This window comes from Eschrichtius robustus, chromosome 8, assembly GCF_028021215.1.
Source record: "Eschrichtius robustus isolate mEscRob2 chromosome 8, mEscRob2.pri, whole genome shotgun sequence".
NCBI classification, from domain to species: Eukaryota; Metazoa; Chordata; class Mammalia; order Artiodactyla; family Eschrichtiidae; genus Eschrichtius; species Eschrichtius robustus.
Window position 1 is genome coordinate 106,161,852 of NC_090831.1, and position 27,033 is coordinate 106,188,884.

General features: G+C 49.7%; 1 protein-coding gene across 1 annotated transcript in view; it reads left to right on the plus strand.

Annotated features, from left to right (window-relative positions):
• Positions 1-27,033, plus strand: part of SND1 (staphylococcal nuclease and tudor domain containing 1) — a 432,660-nt gene that overhangs the window by 332,572 nt on the left and 73,055 nt on the right. The window contains exon 16 of the mRNA XM_068549395.1: positions 4,552-4,661. Within this exon, the coding sequence (XP_068405496.1) occupies positions 4,552-4,661 (110 nt within the window). The remainder of the gene's footprint in view (positions 1-4,551; positions 4,662-27,033) is intronic.

Genomic DNA, 27,033 nt, shown 5'->3' on the forward strand with positions numbered 1-27,033 from the left:
CAGGCAGGTCTGTCTGTCAGGCTTGAAAGAGGTCAGGGAGCCCCCGGAGCAGGGGCGGGTGTGTCTGGCCTGCCTCTCCGGCATCTGCCCTTGGCGGAAGTCAGCGGCACCTGCGCCGGGGGCGGGGGGGGGGGGGTCCCTCCCCCCCTCTCTCCATTCTGCCCCCCACCCCGACCCCATCATAGGGAAGGAAATGTTCAAGAATGTTGGGGAATTTTTTTTTTTTAAACAAAATGTTTGTGGTATATGAATGGCTTGCCCGAGTCAGGGGTGAGCTTGGCAGTAGACCTGCACCTGTGGTGTTGGGAGCGTAGCAGACTTAATGTGCCCTCGTCAGGGCCTTATCGGGAAAGACAGCGGTTGGTGGTGACATGCACAATTCAGAACCGTGGGCTCTTCCTGGCCTGGCTGTGGAGGGCTTCTGGAACCCAGTGACACCTCGCTTCCTCCTCACCGTCTCGGGCGCTCACCTTTGCCGCCGGTGAGCCTGCCCAGCTCGGCCTCTGCAGTTGCTTTCAGAGACCCCAGCTTTCTTTCCCGTGATGTGCTTTCTTTAACCTTTTCTAAGTCTGTTGTATCGGTAACAAAGCGGCCCAGCCGGCCCAGCACTGCAGTGGCCTTTGAGTCAAGGTGCAGCGTGAACGGTGTTTCCTTACTGGCCAGGCTCTTGGGAAGGGAGGGCTCGGTGGGCCTCTTCTTGCTGATGGCACGTGGCCTTCCCCTGCTTTCAGCAGCCGTGTCTGTCTTTCCAGCCTTACGATGTTACCTTGTTTGGCTTGCTCCCTGTTAGTGGACAGCATATTTCTCGCCCTGTTCCTTGATCCCTTGGGACACAAAAGCCAAGTCCCAAAGCTGGTAAGTAAGCACTCGGTGTAGACTTTGACCTCTCCGGGAGGGCCGTCAGGGCGCCCAGCGTTCTGTCTTCACACCCCAGTCTTCTCCCGGGGTTCACCAAGCCGTGGGCCTTGCCCCACCAGAGGTCTTCAGTTAATTCAGTGTCATAACCGAATTTTTTTCATTAATGAAATAGAGAAGACAGTGTGTCACATGTAGTCACGATTGACCACTGCTCTGTGGAAACTTTGCCGTATATGTGTACATACCCGTATTTAAGTGTGGGGTGGGGTTATAATCAACGTTAAAAGTTTGAAAAACGCTCGTCTACACAGTCCGTCTACAGAAGTAGCTTGGCTCGTAGGTTTCTAACACTCAGATATTCGATATTATAAAAACCCTTCCCGCTGTCCTGGCCCCAGCTGTGAGCCCTGGTCTGGTAATAGATTCCACCTCTCCCACCCACTCCCTGTTTTGGGGTCCCGCCTAGGGCCGGAACCTAGGGGTTCCCTTGCCTCTGTGCTCCAGTCCGACAGTGCCTGCACCTCTGCTACGGTGACGACCCGGTGCCGAGGGCCCGTCCGCCGTTACGTGTAAACCCCAGCTGTGTCTCCACTCACCTGCCCGACAAGAAATCGCGTCCCCAGGCCCTGCACTCCTGCCTTGTCTGACACCCTCTGGGGACAGCAGTGCTCGACTCCAAAACTGGGCATTTGCTCAGTGGCTTTAGCATCTGACGGTCTAGGGTTCAGATTGGCCCCTTAGTAGCGCGGTGATTTGGGTCCTTGGGTCAATTCATAGATAGTCAAGGATGCTCAGTAAGTACTCATTTTTCCCGCTCTTTGTCCTCCTAGCGCTTATACCTGGGTTTAGCTGGGTTTCACTGTTTGCTACCTGCTCCCACTGGATCTATTGTTAAGATACAACCTCTCTCTATCCTAGTAAGTAGTGTCGACTCAGCCATCCCTGACCCTGAGCTGAGATGTGACATTGAGACAGGTTTTGACTGGGAAGGGGTTACTTCAGAGGAGACAAGTCCAAGAGAGGGAAGAGTCAGCCCAGCAGAAAGGGAAGTAAATGATAAAAGCAGAGATGGTATTCTTGTTCTCAAGCAAATTTTCTGTTCGCTTTCCTTTCTCTTACCTGCCTGCCTGACAGGAATTGATGTGCTTGGATGTGTTTACTTTTTCCACTTCAAGGGCAGGGAAACATCCTGGTTCAGCTTTCTCCTCTTGAAGAGCTTGGAGCCCAGCTCCTGGCAAGTAGAGGGACAGTGGAACGTAGGCCCTCCTTCGCCTCTGGGTCCACATGCAGTGGTTGGTGTTTGGTCACCACGGGCCCATGGGTTTCTCTCCAGGAAGGTGATCTGAATCCATTTCAGCGTGATGTGTTCAGCTCCCTGGGCTCACGGGGCCATCTTGCTTCTCAGTTTAATCAGTTGGTGGTCTCCTAGGATTCAGAGAGGGCTGCTGGGGTCTCTTGCTCTCTTGAGACTTCACAATACCAAGGCAGCTACAGGAATAGAGTGGGGACATCTGCTCAGCTAGGGAGACTCTCTGGGTCCTTTAAGTGACACAACAGTCCACCAACAGCACCCCAGTTCTGCCCCATCCAAGAGTCAGAAACAAACTGAACACTTGTTTTCGCGTTACTCTTGTCTCCTCAGCAGTGCTTTACCTATGGTTATGTGACCAGAAGTTTCAGTAGAATTGTTTATTTTTCTTTCTGACAATTATAATTTTTGCTTATTAGCTCACAGATGCAGAATGAAAAATGTTTTTGGCTATTAATGTTGTAAGAATCATGGCTATCTTTCATTTTACTTGTTCCCCCATCTCTCCTTTCAAGGTTAATCTCAGGCTTTTTGGTTCTATGAGTTTATTGATGTCTTTTTCAAAAATCAGTTCCACTTCTCCCTCACAGCCTGGCACTGAAGTGCCGGGAGAGAGTGAGGCAGCCCTGGTGCTCTTGCCCAGGTGACACTTGGCTAGGGCTTTCACCATCCCCTTCTTCGTGTGAGGAGGAGAGTGGTCCTGGCACCAGCTCCAGCTGCTCTCCTGCTGCGGTTTCTCTCCTTGTGCCATGCTCCCCGTCCAGCGTTCTGTTTGATGTCGTGTGTTCCTTTTTTGAGGCTTGGAGAGAAAGCTCTGTTCTTGAGCTTCTGAAAGACCAGGGTATAAACTATTACCTTTCCTCTGAGCTCCATGACCTTGAATCTGTGCTGTGGCCAGAAACATGAGCAGCCACCTGGCTTCATCCGTAAGGAATGTGCCTTCAGTCCCGGCAGTGGCGGCCCCTCTTCTCCCAAAGGCGCCCAGCAGGTGTCTGCAGTAGCCTAGCTGCCCTGCGGCCGCGCCTCCCTGTGCCAGATCTTTTGTAACTTCACCCGAGGCTGTTTGTAAATAAGAGCTAACACCTTCCAGTCCTCCCTTATCGCAGCAGGAGAGGCCGGCAGTTACTTAGCGACACACGGGCACTAAGTGCATATCCCTCCTCACCACCCCATATTTTGATTATTTTCTTTTCCTATGTCTCTAGCCTAGTTCAAGTCTTGGCTTCGTAATTACAGCTGCAGTTTGAATATTTTGGAAATATTTATAAGTCTAATCCAGACATTAAAATGTGACATAGTTCATGGCCTCTCACAGGTGACCACTGTTGGTGATAAATATTTGCAAAATGAATGATTGAATCAAAGAGAAAGAAAAGGCAGTCTACATTGGTTAGGAGCACCTGTATTGTATAAAATACTGTCCTTGAATACGTAGGAGTGTGAAGGGTAAGATTTTTGCCCTCAGGAATCTTATAGTCTAGTTTGCAGATTGAAAGATGACTGAGATTCTGAGAGTGGGTAATTGTGTCAGTGATAATAATGGTAAAATAATAAGAGCTAAAATGTATTGAACCTTTCCATATGTCGGGCATGGTACTAAATATTTTACCTAATAATCTCCCCTAGTTCACCCAACAGCCGTGTGAAGTAGGTTTTTACAAATAGGACAACTGAGGCTTTGAAAGGGTTCAGTAACTTGGCCAAGGTCACAGATCCTAGTAAGTGACAGTTAGGGTGTGAATCCAGGCCTGTCTGGCTCCAGACACATGATACTTCATCAGGATTCTGTTTTTTCTCTCTCTCCTTCTAAATGAAATACTGATGGTACTGTCGTCCCAAATATAGCCAGAGGACAGAGGGGGAAGCTTATTTGAAGAGGAAAATGACACCAAGTTAACACTTTTGAATTGGATGTGAAAGTCAGATAGTAAAGAGAAAATGGCTGGAATGGCTCTCAGGAGGCAGAATGGCTGGGGATATCAGTGTAATTTAGGTGAGAGAGCCATTTATGTAAGTGATGGTTAAAGCAGTGAGACTATAGGCCTGTAAGGAGCGAGGAGTCCAAGATGAGGATTCATGCCACATGTTGGGGTATGTGTGTTTCCTGCATATCTTATTTAGAACTCCCTGGATGGTCTTAATAATTCCCAGATTCTGTGACTGGGATCTCCTCTTCGCTGTTGCTGCTGTGATAGTGTTAGTTTTTCCCACCTCCAGCGAACTAAACGCCTCCCCTTCTACCACTGACTGCCTCTGCCCTACCTCGTGTCATGGCATTCTGATCAAATGCCTGTCTCCTTACAAGGGTCAGGGGACCATCCTTGCTGGATACCAGGCCTAGTGGACCCCTTTTCATCACAAATTCTTCTTTTCTCCTGGCACAGGCATCGAATGCCCCCGAGGAGCCCGAAACCTCCCAGGCTTGGTGCAGGAGGGAGAGCCGTTCAGTGAGGAAGCAACGCTTTTCACCAAGGAGCTGGTGCTGCAGCGAGAGGTAGGGCATCTTCCAGGGGCTTCTTGGATGAGGAGGGGGAGAAAGTGGGGCTCACTCGGTCTGATGGCAGAGATCGGTCTGTCCCTTTTTCCGGTGCTCGGCCTTCCACAGCCATGATCCATTCTGTGTCTGCCCACATCCTGTTCCTTGAGCCCTGCTTCACTGGCCAGCCACCCTCCAATTGCTCCTCACCGTGGGCGTCCTGAGATGTGGGATGAACACCAGGCCGGCCCAGCCAGGATCCTAAGGCAGAGAGCTTACGGCCTTGCAGTCTCCTCCTTGGCGAATTAGCCGAGCTGCCTGCCTCCAGCTGGATTTAGAAGCTCGACTAACCCTGTCCGGGGCCAATTTTCTTTGAACGTTTATTTGTATCTTTTGAGTAATTGCATTTTCTGTAGCGGGTTTTCTGACTTAATTTAATTGTATTTTTGTTTCTGCCTGTTGGGCTGGCTCTTGCAGGCAGGAGTTAGGCTGCTCAGCTGCCATGGTGCCCATCCACCTGCTAATTTTTATCAAGTCATAGTCAACAGATCCATCTTCTTTCCAGGAGTATGCCAGTCACTCATCCTGCTAGGTGGGCACAAAAAAGGAACAGTGGGGAGTGTGCTGGGCTCAGGCTTAGGATTTTAGATCTGCCTTTTTTCCTTTCTTTTTTTTTTTTTTTTTTTTTTAACAAACCCATAGGATACCTCCTGCTTTAATGCAATATCATAATACCCATAGAGTGAAAAAGATTATGGGGGTTCTAGAGGTTATCTTGCTCATGAGTCTTTGTAGGTTTTTGGGAGCAGATGTGTGGTCTTCTTTGGGTTGCTAAGTGATACAGATACCTGTTTATAAGCTTCCGCATCTCTCATTTTGATTTGAAACGCCAGTGAATATATTAGGGGGGGGGTGCTTAATGCCCTTAATTGTCTCGTCAGTCTCACATTCCGCTCTGTTTTGTTTGTGGTCAGATGCATTTGTTTATGAAGAAGCCATCCTTACGTTGGTATGCAAGGTGTCTTTCCCCTCCCCCGTATTTTGTAACTCCGCAACATAGGTTGAATTGTTATCAGTTAAAGAGAGCTTCCCACTAGAGAAGTATTTCAAGAATCCAGACACTCCTGTTGTCTGTCAGTAGCTGTTGAAATTTTTTGACGTTGCACAGGAATTAGGTCGAAGGGCCAGATATTTTAGAATTTCCCTCTGTAATATCCCCTTTGGATAATGAACTACAGAGCTGTTTCATGTTGGAATAAGCAGGTGAGTGCCCTCAACGTCATGACTTAAAGACTTTACAGAGGGAGCAGGACCAGACGTTGGTCGGTTGGCTGTGCTTTGGATGGGGGAGGCAGTCCCCTCACTGGACCGCCTAAGACGTTTGTTAGTAACACCTTCAGCACTTACTCTCTAAGCCACATTTCTGTTCTTTGTCACCAGAGTCCTCCTCCTGTTGTTGCCCGTCTCCTAAAGCTTCTTTCCCTTTCTTTTTCAACTCTTGTTTCCCCAGCCACTTTTCTTCCTGATCATGTTTCTGGCCCGCTGGTGATATCCAAAAAAGCACAAGGGGGTCAAAGAGAATACTGACCACTGAAAGGAGTGAGTGGCCCAAAACCCTTTTACTCTCTCATGGTTATTATGACCTTACCTTTGTCTGTGTATTTGCTGATGTTTGATTGTTGAAAAAGATAAAAAGTTTTCCCCATTTTCGTTGGTGCCTCTGACATGTAAGTTTGCAGATCCTTAGTCTAATCCAAAGCTGATATTGATCTTTCTTGGTTGTAATGTCCCAATCTTTCGTAGCCGTGGGTTGGGGCCTCTTGATCGAGAACATTTCTACATTTTCTTAGCTGCTTGTATGATTACTTGGGCTGACTGTTTTGAAAGGTCTTTATCCAGAGGAAAGATGGGTATGGCCTAAACAAAGGATAACTTGAGATTCTGACTGAAGGAACCAGTTACAGCCTACTCTCCTGGGCCATTTCCCTTTATATAACATATGAAAACTCTTTTCTGAACGGTGTAGGAATGAAGAGAGGGTTTTGTTTTGTTATAGGTTTATTCACTTACTTCTACCTGTATAGTACCTTCATTTTTATTCCAGGGGTTGTCCTGGGGAGCGTTTCTCTTTGCCATCTTCCCCCCACCCCCCAAGGATCTAGAAAAGCCTGATGGATTGGTCCTCGGATGTAGAGGTCCTTCCCACCGTTAGGAGAAGGGCCGCGGGGCCGCCTGGATGGCTGAGCAGGGCTCCGCAGCCTCTCAGCGCACACGGCTCTCACCTTCAGGGCGGCCTCCGCTCCAGGAACTCCTCTGGGGCCGAGCTGCTGTCCTGTGGGCCGAAGTTGAATGGGTTTTCTTTACCTTGTGCCTGTTCCCTTGATAATCACGTTTAGCTCAGGTAATCAATCAGGTGTTGTGAAGATGTGATTGGCCTTGACCCTGCCCCACCCCTCCTCTAAATTCTTTTTTATTATCTTATTTTGGGGCCAGGATTTCTCTACCCCCTGCCTGCTTTTCCCAGTCACTATAAATCTCTCTCGTGTAGGAAAGGAGTTAGTAGCACATGGATCTCGTGATTTCACAGCACCTCCTGGGCCCCATGTGTGATCCCACAGAGAGATGGCCATTAAGTTGGACTCCAGAACCCATAGACTGAACTGAGAAGGATGTGAAGTAGGGGAGAGACTGTGTAATGACCACCGCCCCTAGGTCAGCCCCTGCCGAGGAGCAGACAGAAAGCTGGGGTGTGGGGTGCCTGGCCCTGAAAAGCGACTCCTTGTTTATGAGGTGGGTTGTCTTAGCTTTGGGCAGACAGAGCAGGAATTGCTGCCTGTCTCCTTCTCAGTTTTGGGTGGAGACAGACTTGTAGTCTTTCCATCCCATATCCTCATGTGGAGCCTGTACCGTCTCACACGAGACTCCTCTCGTTTCAGCTGGCCCCCGTTATCTTGAGACCTGAGAGCCTGCTTTCCTGAAATGTGTTTTTACGATGACACTAGTCAGGACGGAGCGCCTGACATTTCTGGCCATCACTCAGCTCATTTTCCTGAGTGTCTCCCCTGCCACCTTTCATCACCTTTCTTCTTTTTCTCCGTTTTTCTACGTGGTCCTTCTCCTCAGCCATTGGTTCCTCTTGGCTTTTGTTCCTTTCCCTGAGTCGGGAGTCTGGGAGGACTGTTCCAGGTCAGTGGTCTGGGTGTTCCGGTGGTGCTGCCAGCTTCAGGTCATTAACAGTAAGCTAGACACCATGTCATTACCTGATTCTCTTTGTGACCTTGAAGGCCAAAGCAGCCAAGAAACTCTGAAAGGCCTTCAACAGTTCTTCTCAGCCTCACCCAGCTGGTGTATAGCAGGGATGGGCAGACCCGGCCCACTGCCAGTTTTGTAAATAAAGCTTTATTGAAACACAGCCACACTAACCTTTTTATGTACTGTCTATGGCTCCTTTCATGTTATAACAGCAGAGTTGAGCAGTTACAACAGGATATGTGGTCTGCAATGGCTAAAAATATTTACTGTCTTTTTATCAGAAATGTTTGCTGACGGTGCTGTACAGGTTTTGTCAAGTTGGGTTTAAATGGCTTGGTACAGCCCTGAAAATGAGTTTGTTCTCATGTCCCCGGGCTTTGAGGGTGGGCTACTTCTGGACCACACAACATGAGATCATTGTGTCCCATTGGACGGCATGTGCTTGGTGACACCCCCTTTGCCAGGCACCCCCCCCCTCCCCCAATACAGCTGCCTCTTTCAGGCAATTCCCTGCCACACTGCCAAGGACAGGAAGATCTGGTGTAATTTCCCAGATGGGGAATTGTGCCCGTTGCTAGCGTCTTCCCAGAAGTAGTGGTGAGAGAGAGCATTAGATAACCGGCTTAAAAGTGCGGACGCCGAGGTTTTCACACTCCAGTTATCACGTGGTCTTATCACGTGGTAAGTGATTCTTTTCTGCCTTGGCATTCCTATCTAAAACATTGATCCAGCAATCCCAAGCCATCCTCTTCCTTTTGAGGCCCTTCCTGTGAATAAAACAGTCCTTTGGGATCTCTCCACACCTTCGTTTCGGAAGGCCAGCTAGCCAGCCCTCGCTCACTGACCCGCTGCTGCCTCTGCAGCTCTGTTGGGAAAACCTGCGCTTTTAGAGAGGGGGGCGTAAAGTATTATTAAAAGAGATCAGTGCCGCAGTTGAACCCTCTTCACAGTTCCAGGCTGTAGGAGGTGCAGCTCCCGGGGAGGGGCTGGGGGCTCATTTCCAAGGCCTTTCTCCGTGACCCCTTTGTCCTGAGATCTCCGAAACGGCCCTTTGCTGCTGCCTGGAAAATGACGTCCTCGTGCTGGACAGCGAGCTGAAAGCTCTGGCTGCTGCCCTGACCTATTTCCCTTCTTCCTGCTGGCATCAAAAGGGAGGATGTCCCCCCGGGGAGCTCATTCTGCAGGCTGCAGTGGCCCGGGCTCAGTCCTGTATGCCCTCCCTCCCACTACCCGTGCTCTTAAAAACAAAAGTGCGTGAAAGCATTACAGGCAACTGTTGCCGTTTGAAGAGCAAGTATTTATGTTTCAGAGAAATATGGACTCAGCAGTGAATATTGGTATATATTTATGGAGGGTGTTTGTCTGGGAAAGAATACTTAAATAAAAGGAAAGTGGTTCCTTCTCCTTTGTTTCAGCACCAAGTGTGCTGCATCTTGTCTGAAAAAGATAAACCGGTCTAAGCAGTTCACCACTGATGTAAATAGCGTTTTCCCCACGCCCTGTCTTTGCCCAAAGCACTGTGGTATGTGCCCTGTCACCCTTCCTGCTCCTGTCTGTCTGTGTGGGCCCCTTCCCTGTCCAGGAGACGCGTGGGAGGCGGAACAGTAGCCGCATTACTTCTCCAGATCAAGGCGATGAGGGTGGTTCCAACCACGGGGAAGTCCACCAGGGTGGAGGACACCCACTGCTCTCCGACTCTTGTCAGTGCCGTGCCCCTTGGCAGCCCTTGCTGAGCCGGGAATGACAACCTACTGGAAAAGCAAGCCAGCCGTCCAGCGATGTTGCACTTACTTGTACAAAGACACCCTATTCTAGATTATCTCTACCACTTCCCAGGAAAGAGGGAAGGCAGTAAGGACAGCTTTCTAAACAGCTCTCTTATCGCAGGAGGCGTTAAAGGCTATTTGGGGGCTAAGGCTTTTCTCACCTCCCCGCACATTCTTGACAGTTCATCACCCACCAGGGGTCTTTCAGTCTGTTTTTTTCAATTAATTTAAGACTATTTTCTTTGACAGGGTTGGGAGGGGGTCAGGTAAAGACTCTCTCTCTTAATAGTGATCAATTTTGTATAGCGTTTTCTAGTGCAAAAGTTCTTTCATATATAATATTTTGTTTTAATCTCACAGCAAACTTATAAGAAAAATATTATCCCAAGATTTACAGTTCTGGAAACTAAGATGCAGAGTGAGCTGCCTCTATTCACAGAGCTTATTGTAGGACAAATACCAAAACCCAAATGTCTGTATTCCCAATCGAGTGCTTTTTCTCCCCCAGTCTTGCCAGTTTTGCTATTAGAAGGTGGTCATTCTTTTTAGCCATACTGTATATTTCTCAACCCTCAAATGTCTAGAACTAATAAATTAGTAGAGGATCTCCCTAGAGGTCCAGCACTGACTGAGTGGTCAGTGCCACTGGGTCTGATTCTGGGGGCTCTCAAGACTGCAGAGGGATCTGAGGAGTTTGCTGTGGCCCTGCCTCCCAAAATATCGACTCTCCTCTTGTCACAGTTCTTGTATCTTTTGAGTGCCTGATTCCTGCTTCATCTGTTGCTTGGCCTTTATGGGCCTTAATTTTTGTATGATTCCTCGCTAACCTGTCTTCGTATCAGTTTGATCATGTATATCCATATTTCTATTTCTAACCTTTCTTAAAAGAGAAATCTTGACTTAAGTGCATTGTTTATAAATACGTAACTCCCCGTTGCAGTCTGGGATGAAGTTTAATCTCCTTAGTTTGCGTATGTCCTTGATAACCTCTCAACTTCAGGTATCACCACTACTCATTCCACAATCTGCACCTCATCAGAACTGACTTTATTATACTCAGGATTCCCCATACATAACATGCCATTCCATCTCTGCCACCCCTTGGGTCAGCTTGAGCTCTCCACCCAGTATACCAACCACCCCCCTTCTTTGCTCTCTTATTCCCACCTGTCCTTCAAGATATGCCTCCTCCTCTCAGAAGCCCTCCCTGGATCTCTCAGGCTGGGTGAGATGGCCTTCTGTCAGTCCCCAGAGCACCTTGTCCATACAGACATCTGTCATGTACTGGCCAATGATGTTGAAGGCATCTGTCTGTATTGGTTTCCCCACTAGATTGTTAGCTCCTCAAGGTCAAGAAGCATGCTTTTGTCTTTGTTCTTCATATCTTACCTCGTGTGTAAGAGATACTCAATAGATAAATGTTCATTAAATCGACTGATTGATTCCCTGTGACCTAATTCTGGAGACTGGGAAGAAGGCCTGTTCTTGTCTGTTACAGTTCTTCGGGAAAGCTCTCTAAGCTTAGCATTTGCGGGGCGGAGAGGGAGTCTCTGGAGTATAGAGGTTGGACACACAGCTGCTAATTTAGGAACTTCTCATTGAAAAATTCCATTACTCAGACCTGACTGTGTGCTTCCTGTGGGACCCTGACCTCCCTGGGTCTCCTCATCTTACAGATGGGGTAATAAGATAATGGTATTTGAATGCTTTGTTTTGTTTTTTTTTTAATTCCAGTGTTCACAAAGAAAGTGTTAGTGTCCCTTCCCCACTCTCCTAATATAGGCTACTTGTCTCTTTCCCTCCCTGGTTGTTTTCCATCCTCTGCTTTTGTTGATCTAACTATTAAATGAGGTGAAGCGTTTATTTTGAAGTTCAGATTCCTGTTCACTGATAGATTGTAAGCCCCACATGAATACCAGGCTGTTATCTGCTCACAGCCCCTTCAATTTCTGGGCTCCTGGCCCTTGCCAAGTATCTCTAAAAGCTCTAGAAGGAGGGCCTTCAATTCCCATTCTAGTCCCATTCAGTGAAAGTGGCATCAGAGTGAGAATAGGTGAGGCTAAAATGAAGACTGTCACATTGTCCTTTCTTCCCCCTTCCCCTGGCTGCTGGTCCCCCTTATCGGCTTTTAAACTCCTTGGGAGCCAGTCACCGGCCTCTTCCCGAGCAAGCTCAGCAGCGTGCGCTGATGGGTGCCAGCCGTGTGCTGGCTCCAGTGGGATTCCTCTCTGCAAAGCTGCTGGCTCAGCTGGCTGTTGTCTGTTCCCCTATTCTTCAGCTTGGAACTTTCATAGCTAGTCAAGCATAGAATTGCATCCATTCTTCTGAAATAGCTGCTGGGCCTAATCCTTCATTGGCTTGGCCAAGATCCTATTACCTGTAATTATGTCATACAGCCTGACTGGTATAGGTTTGATAGGCCTCACTGCCCTCCAGAGGCTAGTGTTTGCATCCCGGGCTGGCTATTGGGATTGTGGGCAGAATAAGGTTTAGGCCCACAAGAGATTTGGCCTCCTTAGGATATATAGGAAGGTCTCAAGAAAGTAATTCTATCTCAGGCAAGAAAATCCTTTTCAGCAGAGGTATTCTTCCTTTCCCTGGACAATGGGTCCCTACTATTGTAAACTCTTCCTTGACAGACTTCTGTATTTTTTCTGCCAGTTCAGTTTGGTTTTTCTTAATATTCCTTCCCGCACAAGGAAATTAGAGGTATGATCTTTAGACCTGCCGCATTCTGTTTCCTCCACAAGTAGAAGCCTTGGCAATGCTAAGGCAGTCCCTGGCACTGGTTTTTCCTTTCCATCTTTTAGTTCTAACCCACATCAGTCCCAGGGTAAAGCTGTAAAAGGCTCAAACATGACTTCCTCTTGCATCTTTCTGCTATAATAGTCCATAGTACTTACTTTGAACTTCATCTAAATTGAGGCCTGGAAGCGAGTATAGTGGGCAGTGATTGCCGCTGGAGAATGCATTGACTGGTTTGCTAACAGATGATCACTACAAACGTAAGGTCGTAAAAATCCTTCAAACAGAGCCTTGCTAAGCAGAACCCCTGCCACCTATGGTATTCGATAACTATCTGCCTGTCTGACATAAAACGATGTTCTTTATGAGTCATCCCTGTGGAAGATGGCTATTGCCAGGCACATTCAGCCTCCTGGTCTACCTTCTGTAGCACTATGGAGAGCCTCTGACCTGGCACAAATGGAGAATTGCAATCAGGAGGTAAGAGACTGCTGGACTCCTCAGAGGTAAAGGTGCCTGCCGGGTGAGCTGGGTGCCATTTACTTTAATTTAGATATCTCTTACCTCTTCAGTCACCCTGGATGTTCACTGCTTCTTAAGCTTTGGTAGGGTTCTCTTTTAAAAAAAAAAAAAGGCGGGGGGCGCTAACATTCTTAATATAATGACAGAGGGCTGAAGAAAAGGGACTCAGAATTTGTGTTTTTCACATGAAATCCCTTATTATGAAGTCTGTCCACTTCTTTCTGGAAGCCTAATCTGGAAATTAGTTCTGTTTCATTAATACCTTCTGACTAGCAGATAATATTTACTTTTCACACGCAAGACGGCCTCATATAGACTGCCCACTCTGTTTCCAGAAGAGCTTCACCTCAGACCCCAACACATTGGCCCACGCCCACGTAGACTTGAGTGTGAGCTTTCATGCTGGCATGTTCAGGGGTTTTCAGGCCCCATGCCTCCCTGTTCTGTTTGTCCTAACTATTCCCAGACATGCCCACTGCCTGAATATTAATAATCCCCTTGGAATTATATAATTCAACTGATATCATTTTAGAACACGGCTCTTAATAGACAATAGCAGGGCCGCCTGAGCTGCCCGCAAAGAAAAGCGGACTGTAGATTGCATTTGCTCTCCAGGTAATACTAACATTCTGGTTTTTCACGTGCGACTCCCCCAGGGACACAAGCCTGACTGCTCTGGTGGATGAGCCAACCTTAACCCTGCCCTCTTCTTGCCATTAGCATTCCCACTGCTTGTGTCTGTTGCCACGGACTGGACGAGATCCTCTGGGTTCCAAACCTGGCTTATAGATGAACTTCCCACTTGCCGCCCTACCCATGACAGTTTCTGGTCAGCTGAACTTAAATGGATTTTGGAAATGAAAGTGACCAATGGTCTGTTATGAAAAGCAGTGGTGCATGAAATAAGATTATGAGCAAGCTTGAGAATGAACAGCAGAGATCCCTTAACCTGGTCTGAACAGCATGTCTGCCCATTTACGGACATCTTTCCCTTCCTGGCCACTTAACAAAGACTCTGTTAGTAACGTGTGCAGAGTCAGACCTGGGTTCTCATTCCAGGTTCACCATGTACTGTGTGACGTTGGACATGATCCTTACCCTCTCTAAAACCAGGGCAATCTCAGTGCGTAATAGAATTCAGTATGAATGGTGCCCCTGGGGTTATGCAGTGCAGCCGACCTGCTAAACCGAAGTGCCTCACTTATAATGAGGGCACTTGCTCTATAGGGTTACTGTGGAAATAATGTATATATGTAATGTGCCCAGCACGGGTGCCCTCGTAGATAGTAAACACTCAGTGAGCAAGAGCTCACAGCATCATTTTTATTATGAATGAAAATTCTCTTGGAGGTTAGCTAAAATCTAGGATTGGAACTTCACCGAGGACAAACCACCATAGCCAGAGCAGGCAGGGTGGGCTGGGCACAGGCCTGTGTGTTGGGAGCATTTAAGTAGAATCAGGGGTCAGCCAGTCTCTTTCCTACAAAGAAGATAAAAGTCGGGGTCTCTTTGCCGCTGCTTCTGCATCTTCCTGCACATTAGAACAGCTTCTTTCTAGGCAGGGTCACATTCAGTGGAAACACTAATGCTGAGAAGTCCTGAACCTACACACAGAGCCTCTTCTAGACTTGACTGTGGACCATAGATAAGCCACCCGTCACCAAAGAGGGGGAAGCCAGGACTCCATACATACCACGTGGACATCTAAGAAGGAGTGGCTTGAGTATCTGTGCCATTCACTCCGACTGCCATGGGGTATTTGGAGGATGATCTGCCAACACCAAGGGCTCTCCCATGCTTTCTCTATACTGGACTCTGACCTTACTCATTTCCCAGTGTCACTGGGACTTGAAAATGGGGGATACAGGGATGACTTATTTAGAGCCTGGCTGGTCCACGCTTCCTTATCCTCTGATGGTGTAGTGGTGGTCTTTTTTGTCTCCATACCACCTTACCATGACCACATCAGTCTGATTGCCATGGAGTTTATCTTTGATCTGTGTTCAGTTGGAGGGCTGGAGGAGAGTGGAGTGCCAGGCAGGAGCTCTAAAGAAAGATCTAGATGTTAGCCAGTATTAAAATGGATAAGAAAAGAACCCACGACAATCCCTTTGGGACACTCATTGCAGCAAGAACAAAAGCTGTCCATTGAACCAGGAATGAAAGGTCGAATTGGAAGCTGCTTCACCGTGCCATTTTTCTTTCCAGGTTAGCATAATGCCTTCCTCTTCTCCCTTTCCCTTCTCTTGGTACACTGGAATTCTGTGTAATGGTCACCAGAAAAGGATCTTGGCATTGACTGTATATACCCAGAGATGGAAGGTCATGCACATAAGACCAACAGGTCCGTCCTTCCCCAGCCAGAGCCCTGCATTCGCCACTGCACTTCAGGAGTCTCTCCAGTGCTTGCAGTGCTGGGATGCCGTTACCTCTCCAGTTAAATAAATCTACAACTACTGACCCAGGATTTTTATAGCAACACTGCAACCTTATATGAGGAGATGCAACAAATAGTCCATTACCACTGATTGGATATGGATTTTTGGCCTGGCCACTTGCCACTTGGTAATTTTAGAATAGGGTCACTTTCGGAATTGGAAGATTCCTTGTAAGAGGATACTGGTATTTGCTAAATAGTTGTTGCTTATCTTCATGCCCTCTTTTAGCTGCACTCTCGCTCCTGAGTGTGGGGCCGGTCTCTCTGTTTGCCTGGCAGAGACGGCCAGAGCTCATCTTTCATCGGTTTACAGGGCTGCAGACGTGGCCATTTCCAAACGCCCAGGGTGCACTTTAACCACTTCCTCCTTCTAATCTCAGCACTTCCACTCTAAACACATCAGCAGCTTTGTAACTTGCATTTTATTTTGCTCTGTGTTTTGGCCCTTCAGGTATTTGTGGGAGGAAGGTGGGGAGACTGGCGAACTGTGTTGTCATTGATTTCAGGATTACACAATCACACCCTGAGTCACCGTCCCTGGAGAATCATGCCAGGGCTCTCACTGCTTTCACACATGGCTTTTTATGGTTGGGTTCTGTTTTATATTTGACATGTGACTGCCTACCTTGGTTTCACCATCTGCAAAATGGGAGCACTCAGCCCTGTTCCACCTGGAGAGTGCTGAAAGGCGTGGTGGCGAGATCCCTGAGGAGCCCCTTGTCGTTCCCACATATGCAGTAAAGGGTTGCCAGGCCCCAGATGACAAATAACCACCCACAAGCTGAGGGCACTGTGTGGCCTGGAGAGGAAGCTCTGGTCAGACAGTTTTTTTCCTCCTCTGCATCTTGAATAGTTAGACCCAGTTGATGAAACAAGAGAACTGTCGTTCCTGGACCCTGAGATCGGACCATTCTTTACCTCATTGAGCTAACCGTGGGTCATATTTCCCCTTTCCCTCTGCCATGCCATCTGTCTGTTACATTGCCTCTCACTTGACATGACTTTGGTTCTAATAAGCAGTACTTCGTAAACAGCAGCTGTCCCTGAGCACTGAAGAATTCTCTCGGTCTTCCTTAAAGCCAACTGGTTGGGCCAGGTCCTGAGAATCAGACACTACACGTATGTCTTTCTGTGATGGGTTGATATGCCCGTCTGTGGTAACAGTGTGCCCTGTTTCCTGCTTCACTGGGGAACACTGTATTTACATATAACATCATCAAGCCTGTCTGCACGTGATCCCTGGATTCAGATCCAACCTCTCACCTTTTGATCTTTTTGACATGTCTTTCAGCCCAGAGTGTTTCAAGGGTCAGGCTTGAACCCCGGAAGCCAATGTCTTTGTCAGTAGCAAGTATGATTCAAGATAGGTAGCAGATAAAGGTGAAACTATCTAGTTTTTCTGGGTTTTTTTTGCCAGTTGACTCAGGGGGTGGGTTTAGTACAGCGAAGCTAGAGATTACGCTCGAAGCATTTGGTTCTTGCTTCCCCATACAGAATTTTAGGCAGTTGTTGAGATAACCTAGCCAAACACCCCTGAAGAATGGCAAAGTCAGCAATTCACGAGGCCTTGGGATCAGCAGCGCCTCTCAGTGTACAGGAGGAGGAGCCACGTGGCTTGTATCAAGCCCATGAGGTGCGGAGGGAGCCCCAAGGCTGCTCTCCATGGCAGCCCTGCCAGGGGTGAGGAGGGGCTCTAGCTGACACGTTCGCACGTCCCCCGAGCATCCTTAACACCCCGTGACAGGAAGACCACCTCCAGGGAGGCCCCGCGTTCTCCCACTGCCCAGACTTCTTCTATCTGCCCTTCCTCTCTCACTTCTTCACCCTCCCTCTTGTGTTTCTGTAATTTGTACAGTATCCTTGAGAGGTGTTGAAGAGATCAATAGCAGTTCACCTTTTCCCTTATTGATTAAAGCGGCGGCAAGGACAAATGGCAGGCAGTCCCCATTCCTTCAGCATGAGCGATCCATTTCCTACCGAGCCATCAGTGACCTCTCCCTCTGCCTGTTACTCTGCTGGTCTGCAACTTGGGCTACTCTTGTTTCTGGGCTGCTATAACAGGAATGAGAGGACCACTGGGTTCGGCTTGTATAACCAAAGCTGGGTGGGGAAGGAGACTGCGGGAAGAGGCTGGGAAGCCTGTTCTTTGACTTGTGGCTTTATTTGAGGGGCTGGCCACATGGGCTGTACTCTCAGGAAGAGGCGGCGTGGCGTGGCTGCCTCCCCCAGCACTTCCCTCCCCCTGTTCTCCTGAAGTGCACAGCCTGCCTTTAGTATACATTTTTCTACAGAATGTAAATTGAGTACGCCGAGTGAAAAGCCCATGACCCCTGTGAACTGGCTGTTTTTGCAGTCTGGGAGCCTTAACTTTGGCTCAGCCCGAGGGAGTAAGTGGGGTGGGGAGCGGGGGAGGAAGGGTTCTTACGTTAGGAGGACTCAGTTTCCACCAGGGGTGAAGAATGGAGACAGTTCTTATCAGCTGCTTTCTTTCTCACCTTTAGAAACAAGCCCCAGAAGGGTGGGTGCGTGTGTGCGCGTGTGTTGTTCTGTTCTCCCTCAGTGGAAACACCCTCTGGCTCTCACCTGGGGAAGGTGATGGAGACCACCCCCCCCCCAAGGCCCAGCCCCTTCATGACATTTCAGGCGCCAAGCACTAAAGAGTTGGTTTTTAAAACCTGCGTCTCGAATGGCAAATATTATAACGTCACTCACCTGGTGGGACGCCAAGGATCTTTGAATCCCAGGGCACTTAAGAGGGAGGTTGGCCCTGACTGCAGAGGCAGCGCTTGGCTCACCCAGCCTCTTTTCCCCTTCTGTGTGGTGGTTTGAATTTTGTTGGTTCTCTAGCACGTACCTTTACACAGAAGCACCTGTTGTCCACCATGCCCCGCAGGGTCGTTAAGCCCTCTCAGTCCCTCCACAGCATGAGCCAGTTCCAGAAACTCCAGTCAGTAGAGTTCTGACTGCGGAGCAGCAAATGTTTGGAGGGCCGCCCGGAAGCTGCCCCTGCTCCGTGACCTGCACCACCCGGCAGAGGGAGCCACTTACCTGAGCGGGCACTTCATGGGAGTCGCGTTCCCGGAGCTGTGGTTGCCGTCAGGCAGCTTGCAGTCTTTCGTGTCAGCCCGAGCACAGGGCCAGGCTTCTGCAGAGGAGCACTGCCATCGCAGTCACGTATCCTGAGTGAGTGCCCAGTGGGTCAAGGTCACTATTTTGGATGCCCCTCTCCCAGCAGGGAGATTTCGCTAGAAACCCAGTGCCACTATGTCAGGTAGCTCTGCGGTCTGCAGGTGCCAGACCCGGAGAAGGCAGCCAGCTCTCTGTGAAGCTGGTTAATTACATGTGAAGCTGCCAGCAGGACAATTGTTCTTTCCCTATGGATCATTAGTAAACCGTCCTGGCCTGCATAGATGGGGCGAGGGAAGTCTCTGACAGTTCCATCACCTTCCTCGGCTTCATCAGACAGGTCTTCCTTTCTTCCCTCTCAGTCTAAAGCTTTCAAAATGGCTGGGGAGGAAGGAGAGGAGGGAAAAGACGTTTCCACTTAATGCACGTGTTTTTCTCCTAAGCTGGAAAGTGGCCCCCTGCTTTCAGATCGTCTTGGCAGCCAGAGTACGGAGGGTTCGAGGCTTGCCATGGGTGGGAAGTGCTAGTGGCTCAGCTCCTAATATATTTGCAGCAAACTACAGAACGGGCCCTATTTGGAGACGAGGCAGCGAGTGCAGCAGGTGGCAAACAGTCCTGCTCCACTAGGGCCCTGGATGGGCACCATCTTCTTCCTTCAGCCAAGGCAGCCTCAGTTCCTGCTATGCCTGAGTGCAGAAAGCATTTCTGGTTTTTTAGAAGCTTTTAGGCAAAGATGGGAGAAGGCAAAGCAAATAAAATATGGGAAACTCAGTCTAGTTAAAAACACTGCCCCGTCAAACAACCTAAAATAGAGCTTTTCCTTTGTCAGAAGAATTTAGAATAGAAATCTACATTTCTCCATAGAGCATTGAGTGCAAAAATAAAAAGGATTATAAATAGAAATAAGCATGACCCATTCAGCTTCCAAGGACTTGAGCGTACAGCCTTCTGAATACTGCCTTAGAGCATTTTATAGCTATGAGGCCTCTAGGCGTTATGCTGTCCAGTCCAGACGGTTCACAGTGGTTGGGAGCTGAGGCCGGAAGAAGGTAATCACTAGGGCACGTTCACGCGGTGATTCATAGACCTGCCGTCTCCACGCTCCCGTTGTATTGCTCCCCTCTGCGCCTCCCAGGCAAGAGCCACCGCCACCTGTCCATCCACTTGCAGCACAGGTGGCAGTAACTGGAGACTGTGACATCGGTGGCGTGTAAAAGGGAGTCAGGTGAATGTGACAGGTGGACAGAAGCGGTAAGCACGTGTGTCCTCTACGCTCCGTTGTGAGAAAAGAACAAGAAGCTAAGTCAGGAGGAAGTCCTCCGGGGCCTCTGCGTTCTGTAAGGAAGACTCGCTGGACGAGGGTGCCGAGAGAACGGCAAACAGGACGGGAAGGCCTGCCAGAGCGGGAGGAGGACAGGTGTCTGACCCACCTGGAATCGTCCACTGCTTTTCCTGACATGTGAATCGTAGAAAAGCTGCTGTCTTTCTTGCCAAAAACTAAGCTTCACGAGAGCCCAGAAGAAACAACCACGGAGTGCCAAGTCGAGGGTTTTTTCTTTTTCCTCTGTGTGCGTGTGTTGGGGGTGAGGAGGGCAGTTTACAGAATTGCTTTGCTTCGCTTTTCTCACTGAGGGGGTGGGGGGGTAGGGGCCAGATTTCCTAGCTGGATTGCCCTCGAGCTCCTTGGGGAGCTGGGATTGCCCCCCAGGCTCGAGCTCTGTGTTCTGGTCACGTTCAGCCCAGGCACGGGGTGGCCCCCCGGCCGCCCTCCCAGCACCCTGTGCTCTTAGACCTGCTCCCTCTACTGTCACAGGAGGCTGATCCGAAAGCCATGCCGTGGTATCAGGGTCTGGGCTTCACCTCCACCCTATAGCTGAGGCAGGTTACCCATCTTGTTAGCGGTGATGTCTGTCTGTTTTTCATGGGGTTGTCAAGTGGGGGAGGAACAAATTACATTTTCCGGCAATTTAATTTTATTAACTCTGACTTTTTCCCCCTTTTTCCAAAGCACAACTAAATGGAGCTAAACACACACACAAGGGCTATATTTGGTCCTGATGGTGCGGTAGAGTAGGGAAGGCACAAACATAGAGGATTGTCTGCTACCTAGTAAACACAGGGAGGTGTCAGGGCTGGAGAATTCAATAGTAATAATAAGCATTTATACGGTGCAATGACAGCTTTGATACAGGGCATAATTTTCTGGGGATTGCTATTAATTGTGCTTCTGCCTGTGAATGGCCCCCTGGTGAGGGGCTGTGAACACCACGCAGAGTTAAGCTATATTAAACATCAATTAAAACAGCGTAAAATAGAAATGGAATAAAATCTGCAAAGGTCAGAGTGGCTGTGAACACGCAGACGAGAGAGGGGAGAGAGGGACTAGGGCCTGGGGAGCCTAGTACACTGGCGGATTCATGCTCCTAGTGGCTCTAAGCTTTTGAGTTTTCAGGTTTAGAAGGTTTGCCGGAGAGTGAATAATGGTACCCTCCAGCTTCCCCCAGTTCAGTTCTTCCCCAAAAGGGTTTCAGAAACTACTCATTGTGGCCAGTAAGAAATGAGCAGACACAACCAGGCAATCTGCCAGCACTGCCCAATAGAACTTTCTGTGAGGATGGAAGTGTTCTTTACGTGTGCTGTCCAGTATTGTAGCGTCTAGCCACTTCTGGGTACTGTGTACTTGAAATGTGGTTAGTGCAACCGAGGCACAGAATCTTTAATGAAATTTAAATAGCCACGTGTGGCTACTGGCTACCATATTGGACAACGCGAGACATTCGCCCACGCTGAGCACTCAGGAGATGTTCGATTGGCACTCTTCTTCCTGAACCAATTTGTTCCTTCTCCCACACCTCACACTGTTTTTTTCCATACTTTTTTTTTTTTTTTTTTTTGACCCAGTCTTCTCATGCTTTTGACTTAAGCTTCCAAATTCTTTCATAAGGGTCACACGCAAGGCCAAGAAATGAGAAAGGAGAACAACACCTGCATCAAACCAGTCAGCCGTGGCCTTGTCCTTGCCCCCTTTTCTTCTGACAGCCCAGAGTCAAGCTAATACCAGATGTTTCCCACTCTCCCAGGCAGAAAAGAAGGGAATGGCTTTGGATCCCTGGCTGAAGATCAGATCTACGGCGCTGTCACTGTCCCCACTGAACATCTGATTCAGTTGCCGAATCTGACCCTTGAGTTCCCCAGAACCTGCAGGGATTGCAAAATTCCCAGGTCATCCAGGGAACACTCACCTGAGGTCCCTGTGGCACCTGAACTGTGAAAATACCTTTTCCCATAGCTCTTTCAATACCTGTTGAATGCTTAGAATGAGTCCACTCATTGCAGTGCCATAGTATAGTGGAACAAAGCACTGGACTTGTAATCAAAACCCCATGTTTAAGTCCTGGCTCCTCCATTTACTAAATCTATGACCTTGACAAGAATCACTGTACCTCCCTGGGGTTTCATCTTCCCCGATAAAAATGACTCGGCTAGAGTGAATGACCTCTAGGTGCTGAGAGGACCTAGAAAAGAGGTCCAGAGAAAAGACCCCCTCATTGCCATGAAGCCCTACGCCTCCACTCCGTTACCCCTTCAGGTGTCAAGCCTGCGTTTAAAGCACCCCTTTCCTGAGGCCACCGAGAGGCCTCACCTGTGTCTCATTACCACTGACTCACACTTGGAAGTTGTCCGGCAGCACAGACACGCCCTGAGCCAGAACGGGTGGCATGCCCCCTCCCCCCGCCAATTACTGTCATACTCCTGTGCATCTTGGGGAGTCGACAACAGTCCCCGATGACTGTGGGTCATCCTCAGAGATGGTGTTTTAGCAGAAGGCAGCAGGAGTTTCTTGGCTTAGGCAGTAGATCCATAAAGAAAAGAAGGGTTTGGGAGGTGCCCGATGCGTGCCGACCGTCCGGGCTGGCTACTTGTTCGCCAGCCCCCTCCTCCCAGCACTCACTGTTCGCTGCTTCAGGGACTGTCCGCAGCTGCCCAGAGCCCCCGTGGAGCTGCCGGCGCTGCACAGCTCACAGGGGGCCCTGTAGCGTTTCTAACTGAGGAGCCGGTGAGCAGACGCCCTCAAGAGGGGTATTTTTAGCTGCAGCGACACAGCCTCAACTTTTTGCAGGATGTCTAGGGGTTTTTTTAATGAAATAAGTAAGACTGAAGACTGGGGTCCCAAACCCCAGCGCCCACACCCAAGAAGTTTTGGTGCACCCCACTCACCAGAGGCCTCATTAATCCTGCCTACAGCCGGGCGCTGAGGCTCAGGGTTGGCCCAGAATACCAGGCCAGAGAGACAGTGTGCAGAGGGAGGAGAGCCAGAAATAGAGCAGGCCTAATGCAGGCTGGCCTGCTGTGAGGTGCTGAGGGCCCTCTGGGCAGCTGCGAACAACTCTCCTTCCAAGCCTTTCAGACCTTTGATGGGTCTGGGGGACCGAGTGAGTGGGCCTCACAGTTAGGACAGCCTTGCCTTGAATGAGGGATTCCGTTCTGTGGCTTGCTGACTTCCTAATGCTTTTGTTTTCCTTCCCTTCCTCCTGGTCTGTGACTCACCTTTTCCTTGACTTTTTTTTATTGTATACCATGTGATGGGGGGCTGTAGGACATCCGTGGAGCTCGTGTCAGACCCCATAGAAGAGTCCTGGGGTGATGAGGCAGTGGTTCTCAGCCCCGGCTGCACACTGGGATTGGGAGCTGCGGGAGGCTTAGGAAAGATACTAATACCCGGGCCTCCCTGGCTTCATCGAGCACCGGATTTTTATTTTAAGTTCTCCAGGCATATTAGGTGATACCAAGGAATAATTTTATTAATCGTGTTAGGTGTGATAGTGGCATTGTGGTTATGTAAGAAAATGGCTGTGTTTTTTAGAGATGCATTGCTGAAGTATGGAAGGGCTAAATGACATCATGTCTGGGCTATGCTTTAAAATACTTCAGCAGAGACAAGGGGGGATAGATGAGCCAAATATGACAAGTTCAATAATTGTTGAGCCTGGATGGTTGGTGTATGGGAGTTCATGGCAATTCTCTACTTTCCGTGTTTCACATTTTTCAAATTGAAAGGTTTTTTTTTTTAAGTAATGAAAAAAATTTTTTCAATTAAAAAGCTCCCCAGGTGATTCTGATGCTCATCTCAGGTTGAGAACGAGTGGTTTAAGAGATTAAATTTGGATCCCCACACCGTAGATCATCTCTGATCTTGGATAACCTAAGACCTTTCAGGATGAGTTCCTACGAGTATCTGGACCCCAAACTCTTGGGTAGGTGAGGAGCAGGGTGGGCACAGACACCAAACCAGACCTGTGTCTGTAGTCAGAGTTCACAGGGGACAGCTGGACTGCTTTGCCTCTTGCGCCCAATGACCTCAGTGTCACCCAGCCCCGAGCGCTATTGTGCCGTGTAGTTTGCCTGCCAGCGCTCCCACACTCCAGCCTGAGGACCTTGCTCGCCACACAGGAGATAGAAGACAGCTGCATTGTGACACATGCCACCGGGGGCGGGTCCTGATTTCCTCCGTGTTCAACACTATCCCTAATGGGGTTCTGCTGAAGCCTGCCCCTCCCCCTGCTCCCGGGAGTCCCCGTGTTCTCAGCTCTGCCTGCAGGTCTGTGATGGCTCTTTTGTGTCCTCAGTGCCTCTTCCAACTCCCAAGCAGGATTTTGCTCCGGCTGCTCAGCAGTGGGGCAAATAGCAGCTTGCTGCAGCCACACTAAATGGAGCTCGAGCTAGAAGCTTCCATGCTACGTTTACACAGCACAGCCTTGCTTAGGACCCTGGCTTAGCAGCTCTTCGTTCGGGGGGCTTTGCGATTTACACCTCAACGTTCAGTGAGTCTGTGTGTCGCTAAGGGAAGCTGAAGCAGAGAGTGGGCTACAGACTGCCAAGGTCAACCGGCCCGGAGCTTCACTACCCGTAGTATTTACCGAGAGCCTGGGTGCCCTCCTTCCCACTCCCAGGGGAAGCCTTGACATAGTCCTTTCAGCAAATGCCAGCTTGAGAGAAGTGCGAAGTCACCTCCTGCGCCTCTAGGAGGGCCTGGAGCAGGTCATCCCCCCAGGGTCTGAGTCAGTATTGGTCCTGCCGCTGTCCGCTGTCCCGTGCCTACATCCAGAATTCCAACGGGGGGAGTTGCTTCCCCATAAGAACGAGCAGCCTGGGAGGCGCTGTTTGGATGGGAGGGGGCAGAAGCTGTCCCTGACTCTGTGCTGCTCCCGGCACGTACCTCCCATCGCCACGCTCAGACCATCCATCGTAACTGTTTCCCCCACTGTGCTGAGCTCCTCAAGGGCAAGGCCCAAGCCTTTCATCTCCGCTGTTCCCCAGTGCCTGGCACAGTGCTGGTCGCCAGACGGGCTCTAAATAAGCATACACATGAATAAGTGAACCACAGAAGGGCTACGGCCGGGAGTGCCAGTCAGCTAAGGGTCAGAAACCTAACAGTGAAGAAAGTCGTTTCTCGTTCATTTAGGCTTCTGAACCTAAACTGGGTGCTGATCTGGAGTCCTGCCTGAATCAGTTTGTAGAGCAGCCTATGACGAGGGAATGTTGCTGTTCTTTTCCCACCTTCCTTAGGAATAAATGGTATTCTCTCTGTGCCTCGATTTCTCCCATTTGATATTCACGGGCCTCTGAACATCTGTCCTCTCTCCCTCCTTGCCGGGGGCTCTGAGCAGGCTGCCGTGTTTGCAGGAGGGTTTCCCTGTGTTTTTTCAGGGCCGTCAGTCAAGTGGCACCTGGCTAGTTTTCTTGGAAGTTACTCTCCTGAACCTGAATGAAACCTCAGGACCCCTGGCTCAGCTTAAGCAAAACCATGTACAAGAGGCGCTTCTGGAGTTAGTGACAGGACTGTCCTGTCTGAGCACTGAGTCTTCTCCCTGCTCTCTCAAGTCCAGAGCAGAGGCTGTCATCCTGGGCATGCCCTCGGATCACCTGGTTACATTTTGAAAATATCAAAGTGCTGTCTCCTCCATATGTGATCTGGAGTCAGGACACTGGTATTTTTTAACAGCTCCCTCAGTGTGGGGAATGTGTACTTGGGACTGACAACCACTGTCTTTTCAAAGCATCTTCACCAGGAGGAGCTGTAAGGGCGCTGAGCACCCCACTGCTGGCCTCCCCCCTCCCCCACCCCCCCACCACAGGAAGGTGGAAGAGCAGAACGAGTGTCTGTGGCTTCCGGCGCCCCGGGTCGCCTCCCTTAGCCAGCTCTGAGACGCAGCTGCCATCCCAGACCGTGTGATGGACGGTGCAGGCCTACCCACACGCGCACACAGAGCCCAGGGCTGCTTAACCTCGGGCAGGTGACTGGAGGGGGAACCGTGGACAGCGGTTCGACTTAGTTTCGGAGGGCATTAGTGAGGGAGAACAATCCAGAGCTGTCTTTGCAATTTGTTGAAATGAAGGTTTTTTTTAAAAAAAATCTAGCTCAAGGGATTCTCACCTGGGTTACGCCCACCAGCTCCCAGGTGTCACATCCCACCCCGCGGTAGCAGAAGCGTCTGCCTCAGCAGTGAGAGGCAAGGCCAGACACCAGTTGAAATCCCAGACGGCGTCCTCCCCTCCCCTCCATCTCTTGTCAGATATTTCAAGCTTTAAGTCCTTATTCGTGCTCTGCCTACTTGGCTGGCTGTTCTTGCACTTGAGCGGCTTGTTGGCCTGGACAGGTCCAAGCTGTCGGAGCCGTCAGGAGCTGCACCTCCCCCCTCGCGTCTCCTATCTGAGCCAACCTTGACTCACAGTAGTGCAGATGGCCCCGGCCTTATCGAGTGACGCCCGCCACTGCCCTCCTCCTCCTGTCCTGCTTTCCCAGCGATGGAGGGGCTGGGCCAGGCCTGGCCTGCAGGTCAACCTGGGGCTGCCACGGAGACCACTCTTAGTTCATGCTCTGGCATATTCACCCAGACAACACGCTAACAAAAAAATGTTTTTGTTTTTGTTTTTGTTTTAAATCTGAACCACATAGGACAAGGGTACAGCAAGGTCTAAGTTCAGATTATGCAGGAAACACTTTCCGGCCTGCATGAGAGCTAATCTGTTTTTGCAAATAGCCTTAGTTTTACCCACTCTGCTTCCTAACTATTCCTGGGAGCTGAGAGAGAATGAGGCGAGAGCAGGTGTCAGAAATAAGCGTTCCTTCTTTTCCTCCCCTACTCTCCCTTTAATGTAGACTGGGCAACTTCTCTACAGCGCCTTGGTCTCTCAGACCGGCTCCAGGTGCCGAAAGGTGGTGCCCTGTAACATACCACTGTAATCAGTTCATTTCCTTTCTCCTTGTCCCTCTCCAAGAGAGATGAAGTGGCAGATGACGAACGTGAGAGGGGTCGTGGGTGACCTTGTACACGAGAAAGACATGCCGCACCAGGGCCGGCCTCACTCTGCCTTTCCCGGTGCTAGGTCCCTGCCGAGCTGCAGACGAGGCACAGGATAAGGGTCCCATTTAGCAGGCTCGGCCTGAGTGGGACCCGCAGCCATGCCCTCTGGCAGCAGCCTGCAGCAGGGAGGGATGCTGTGCCAGCAGGCTCCTCAGCCACTGGTACAGCTTTGGGTG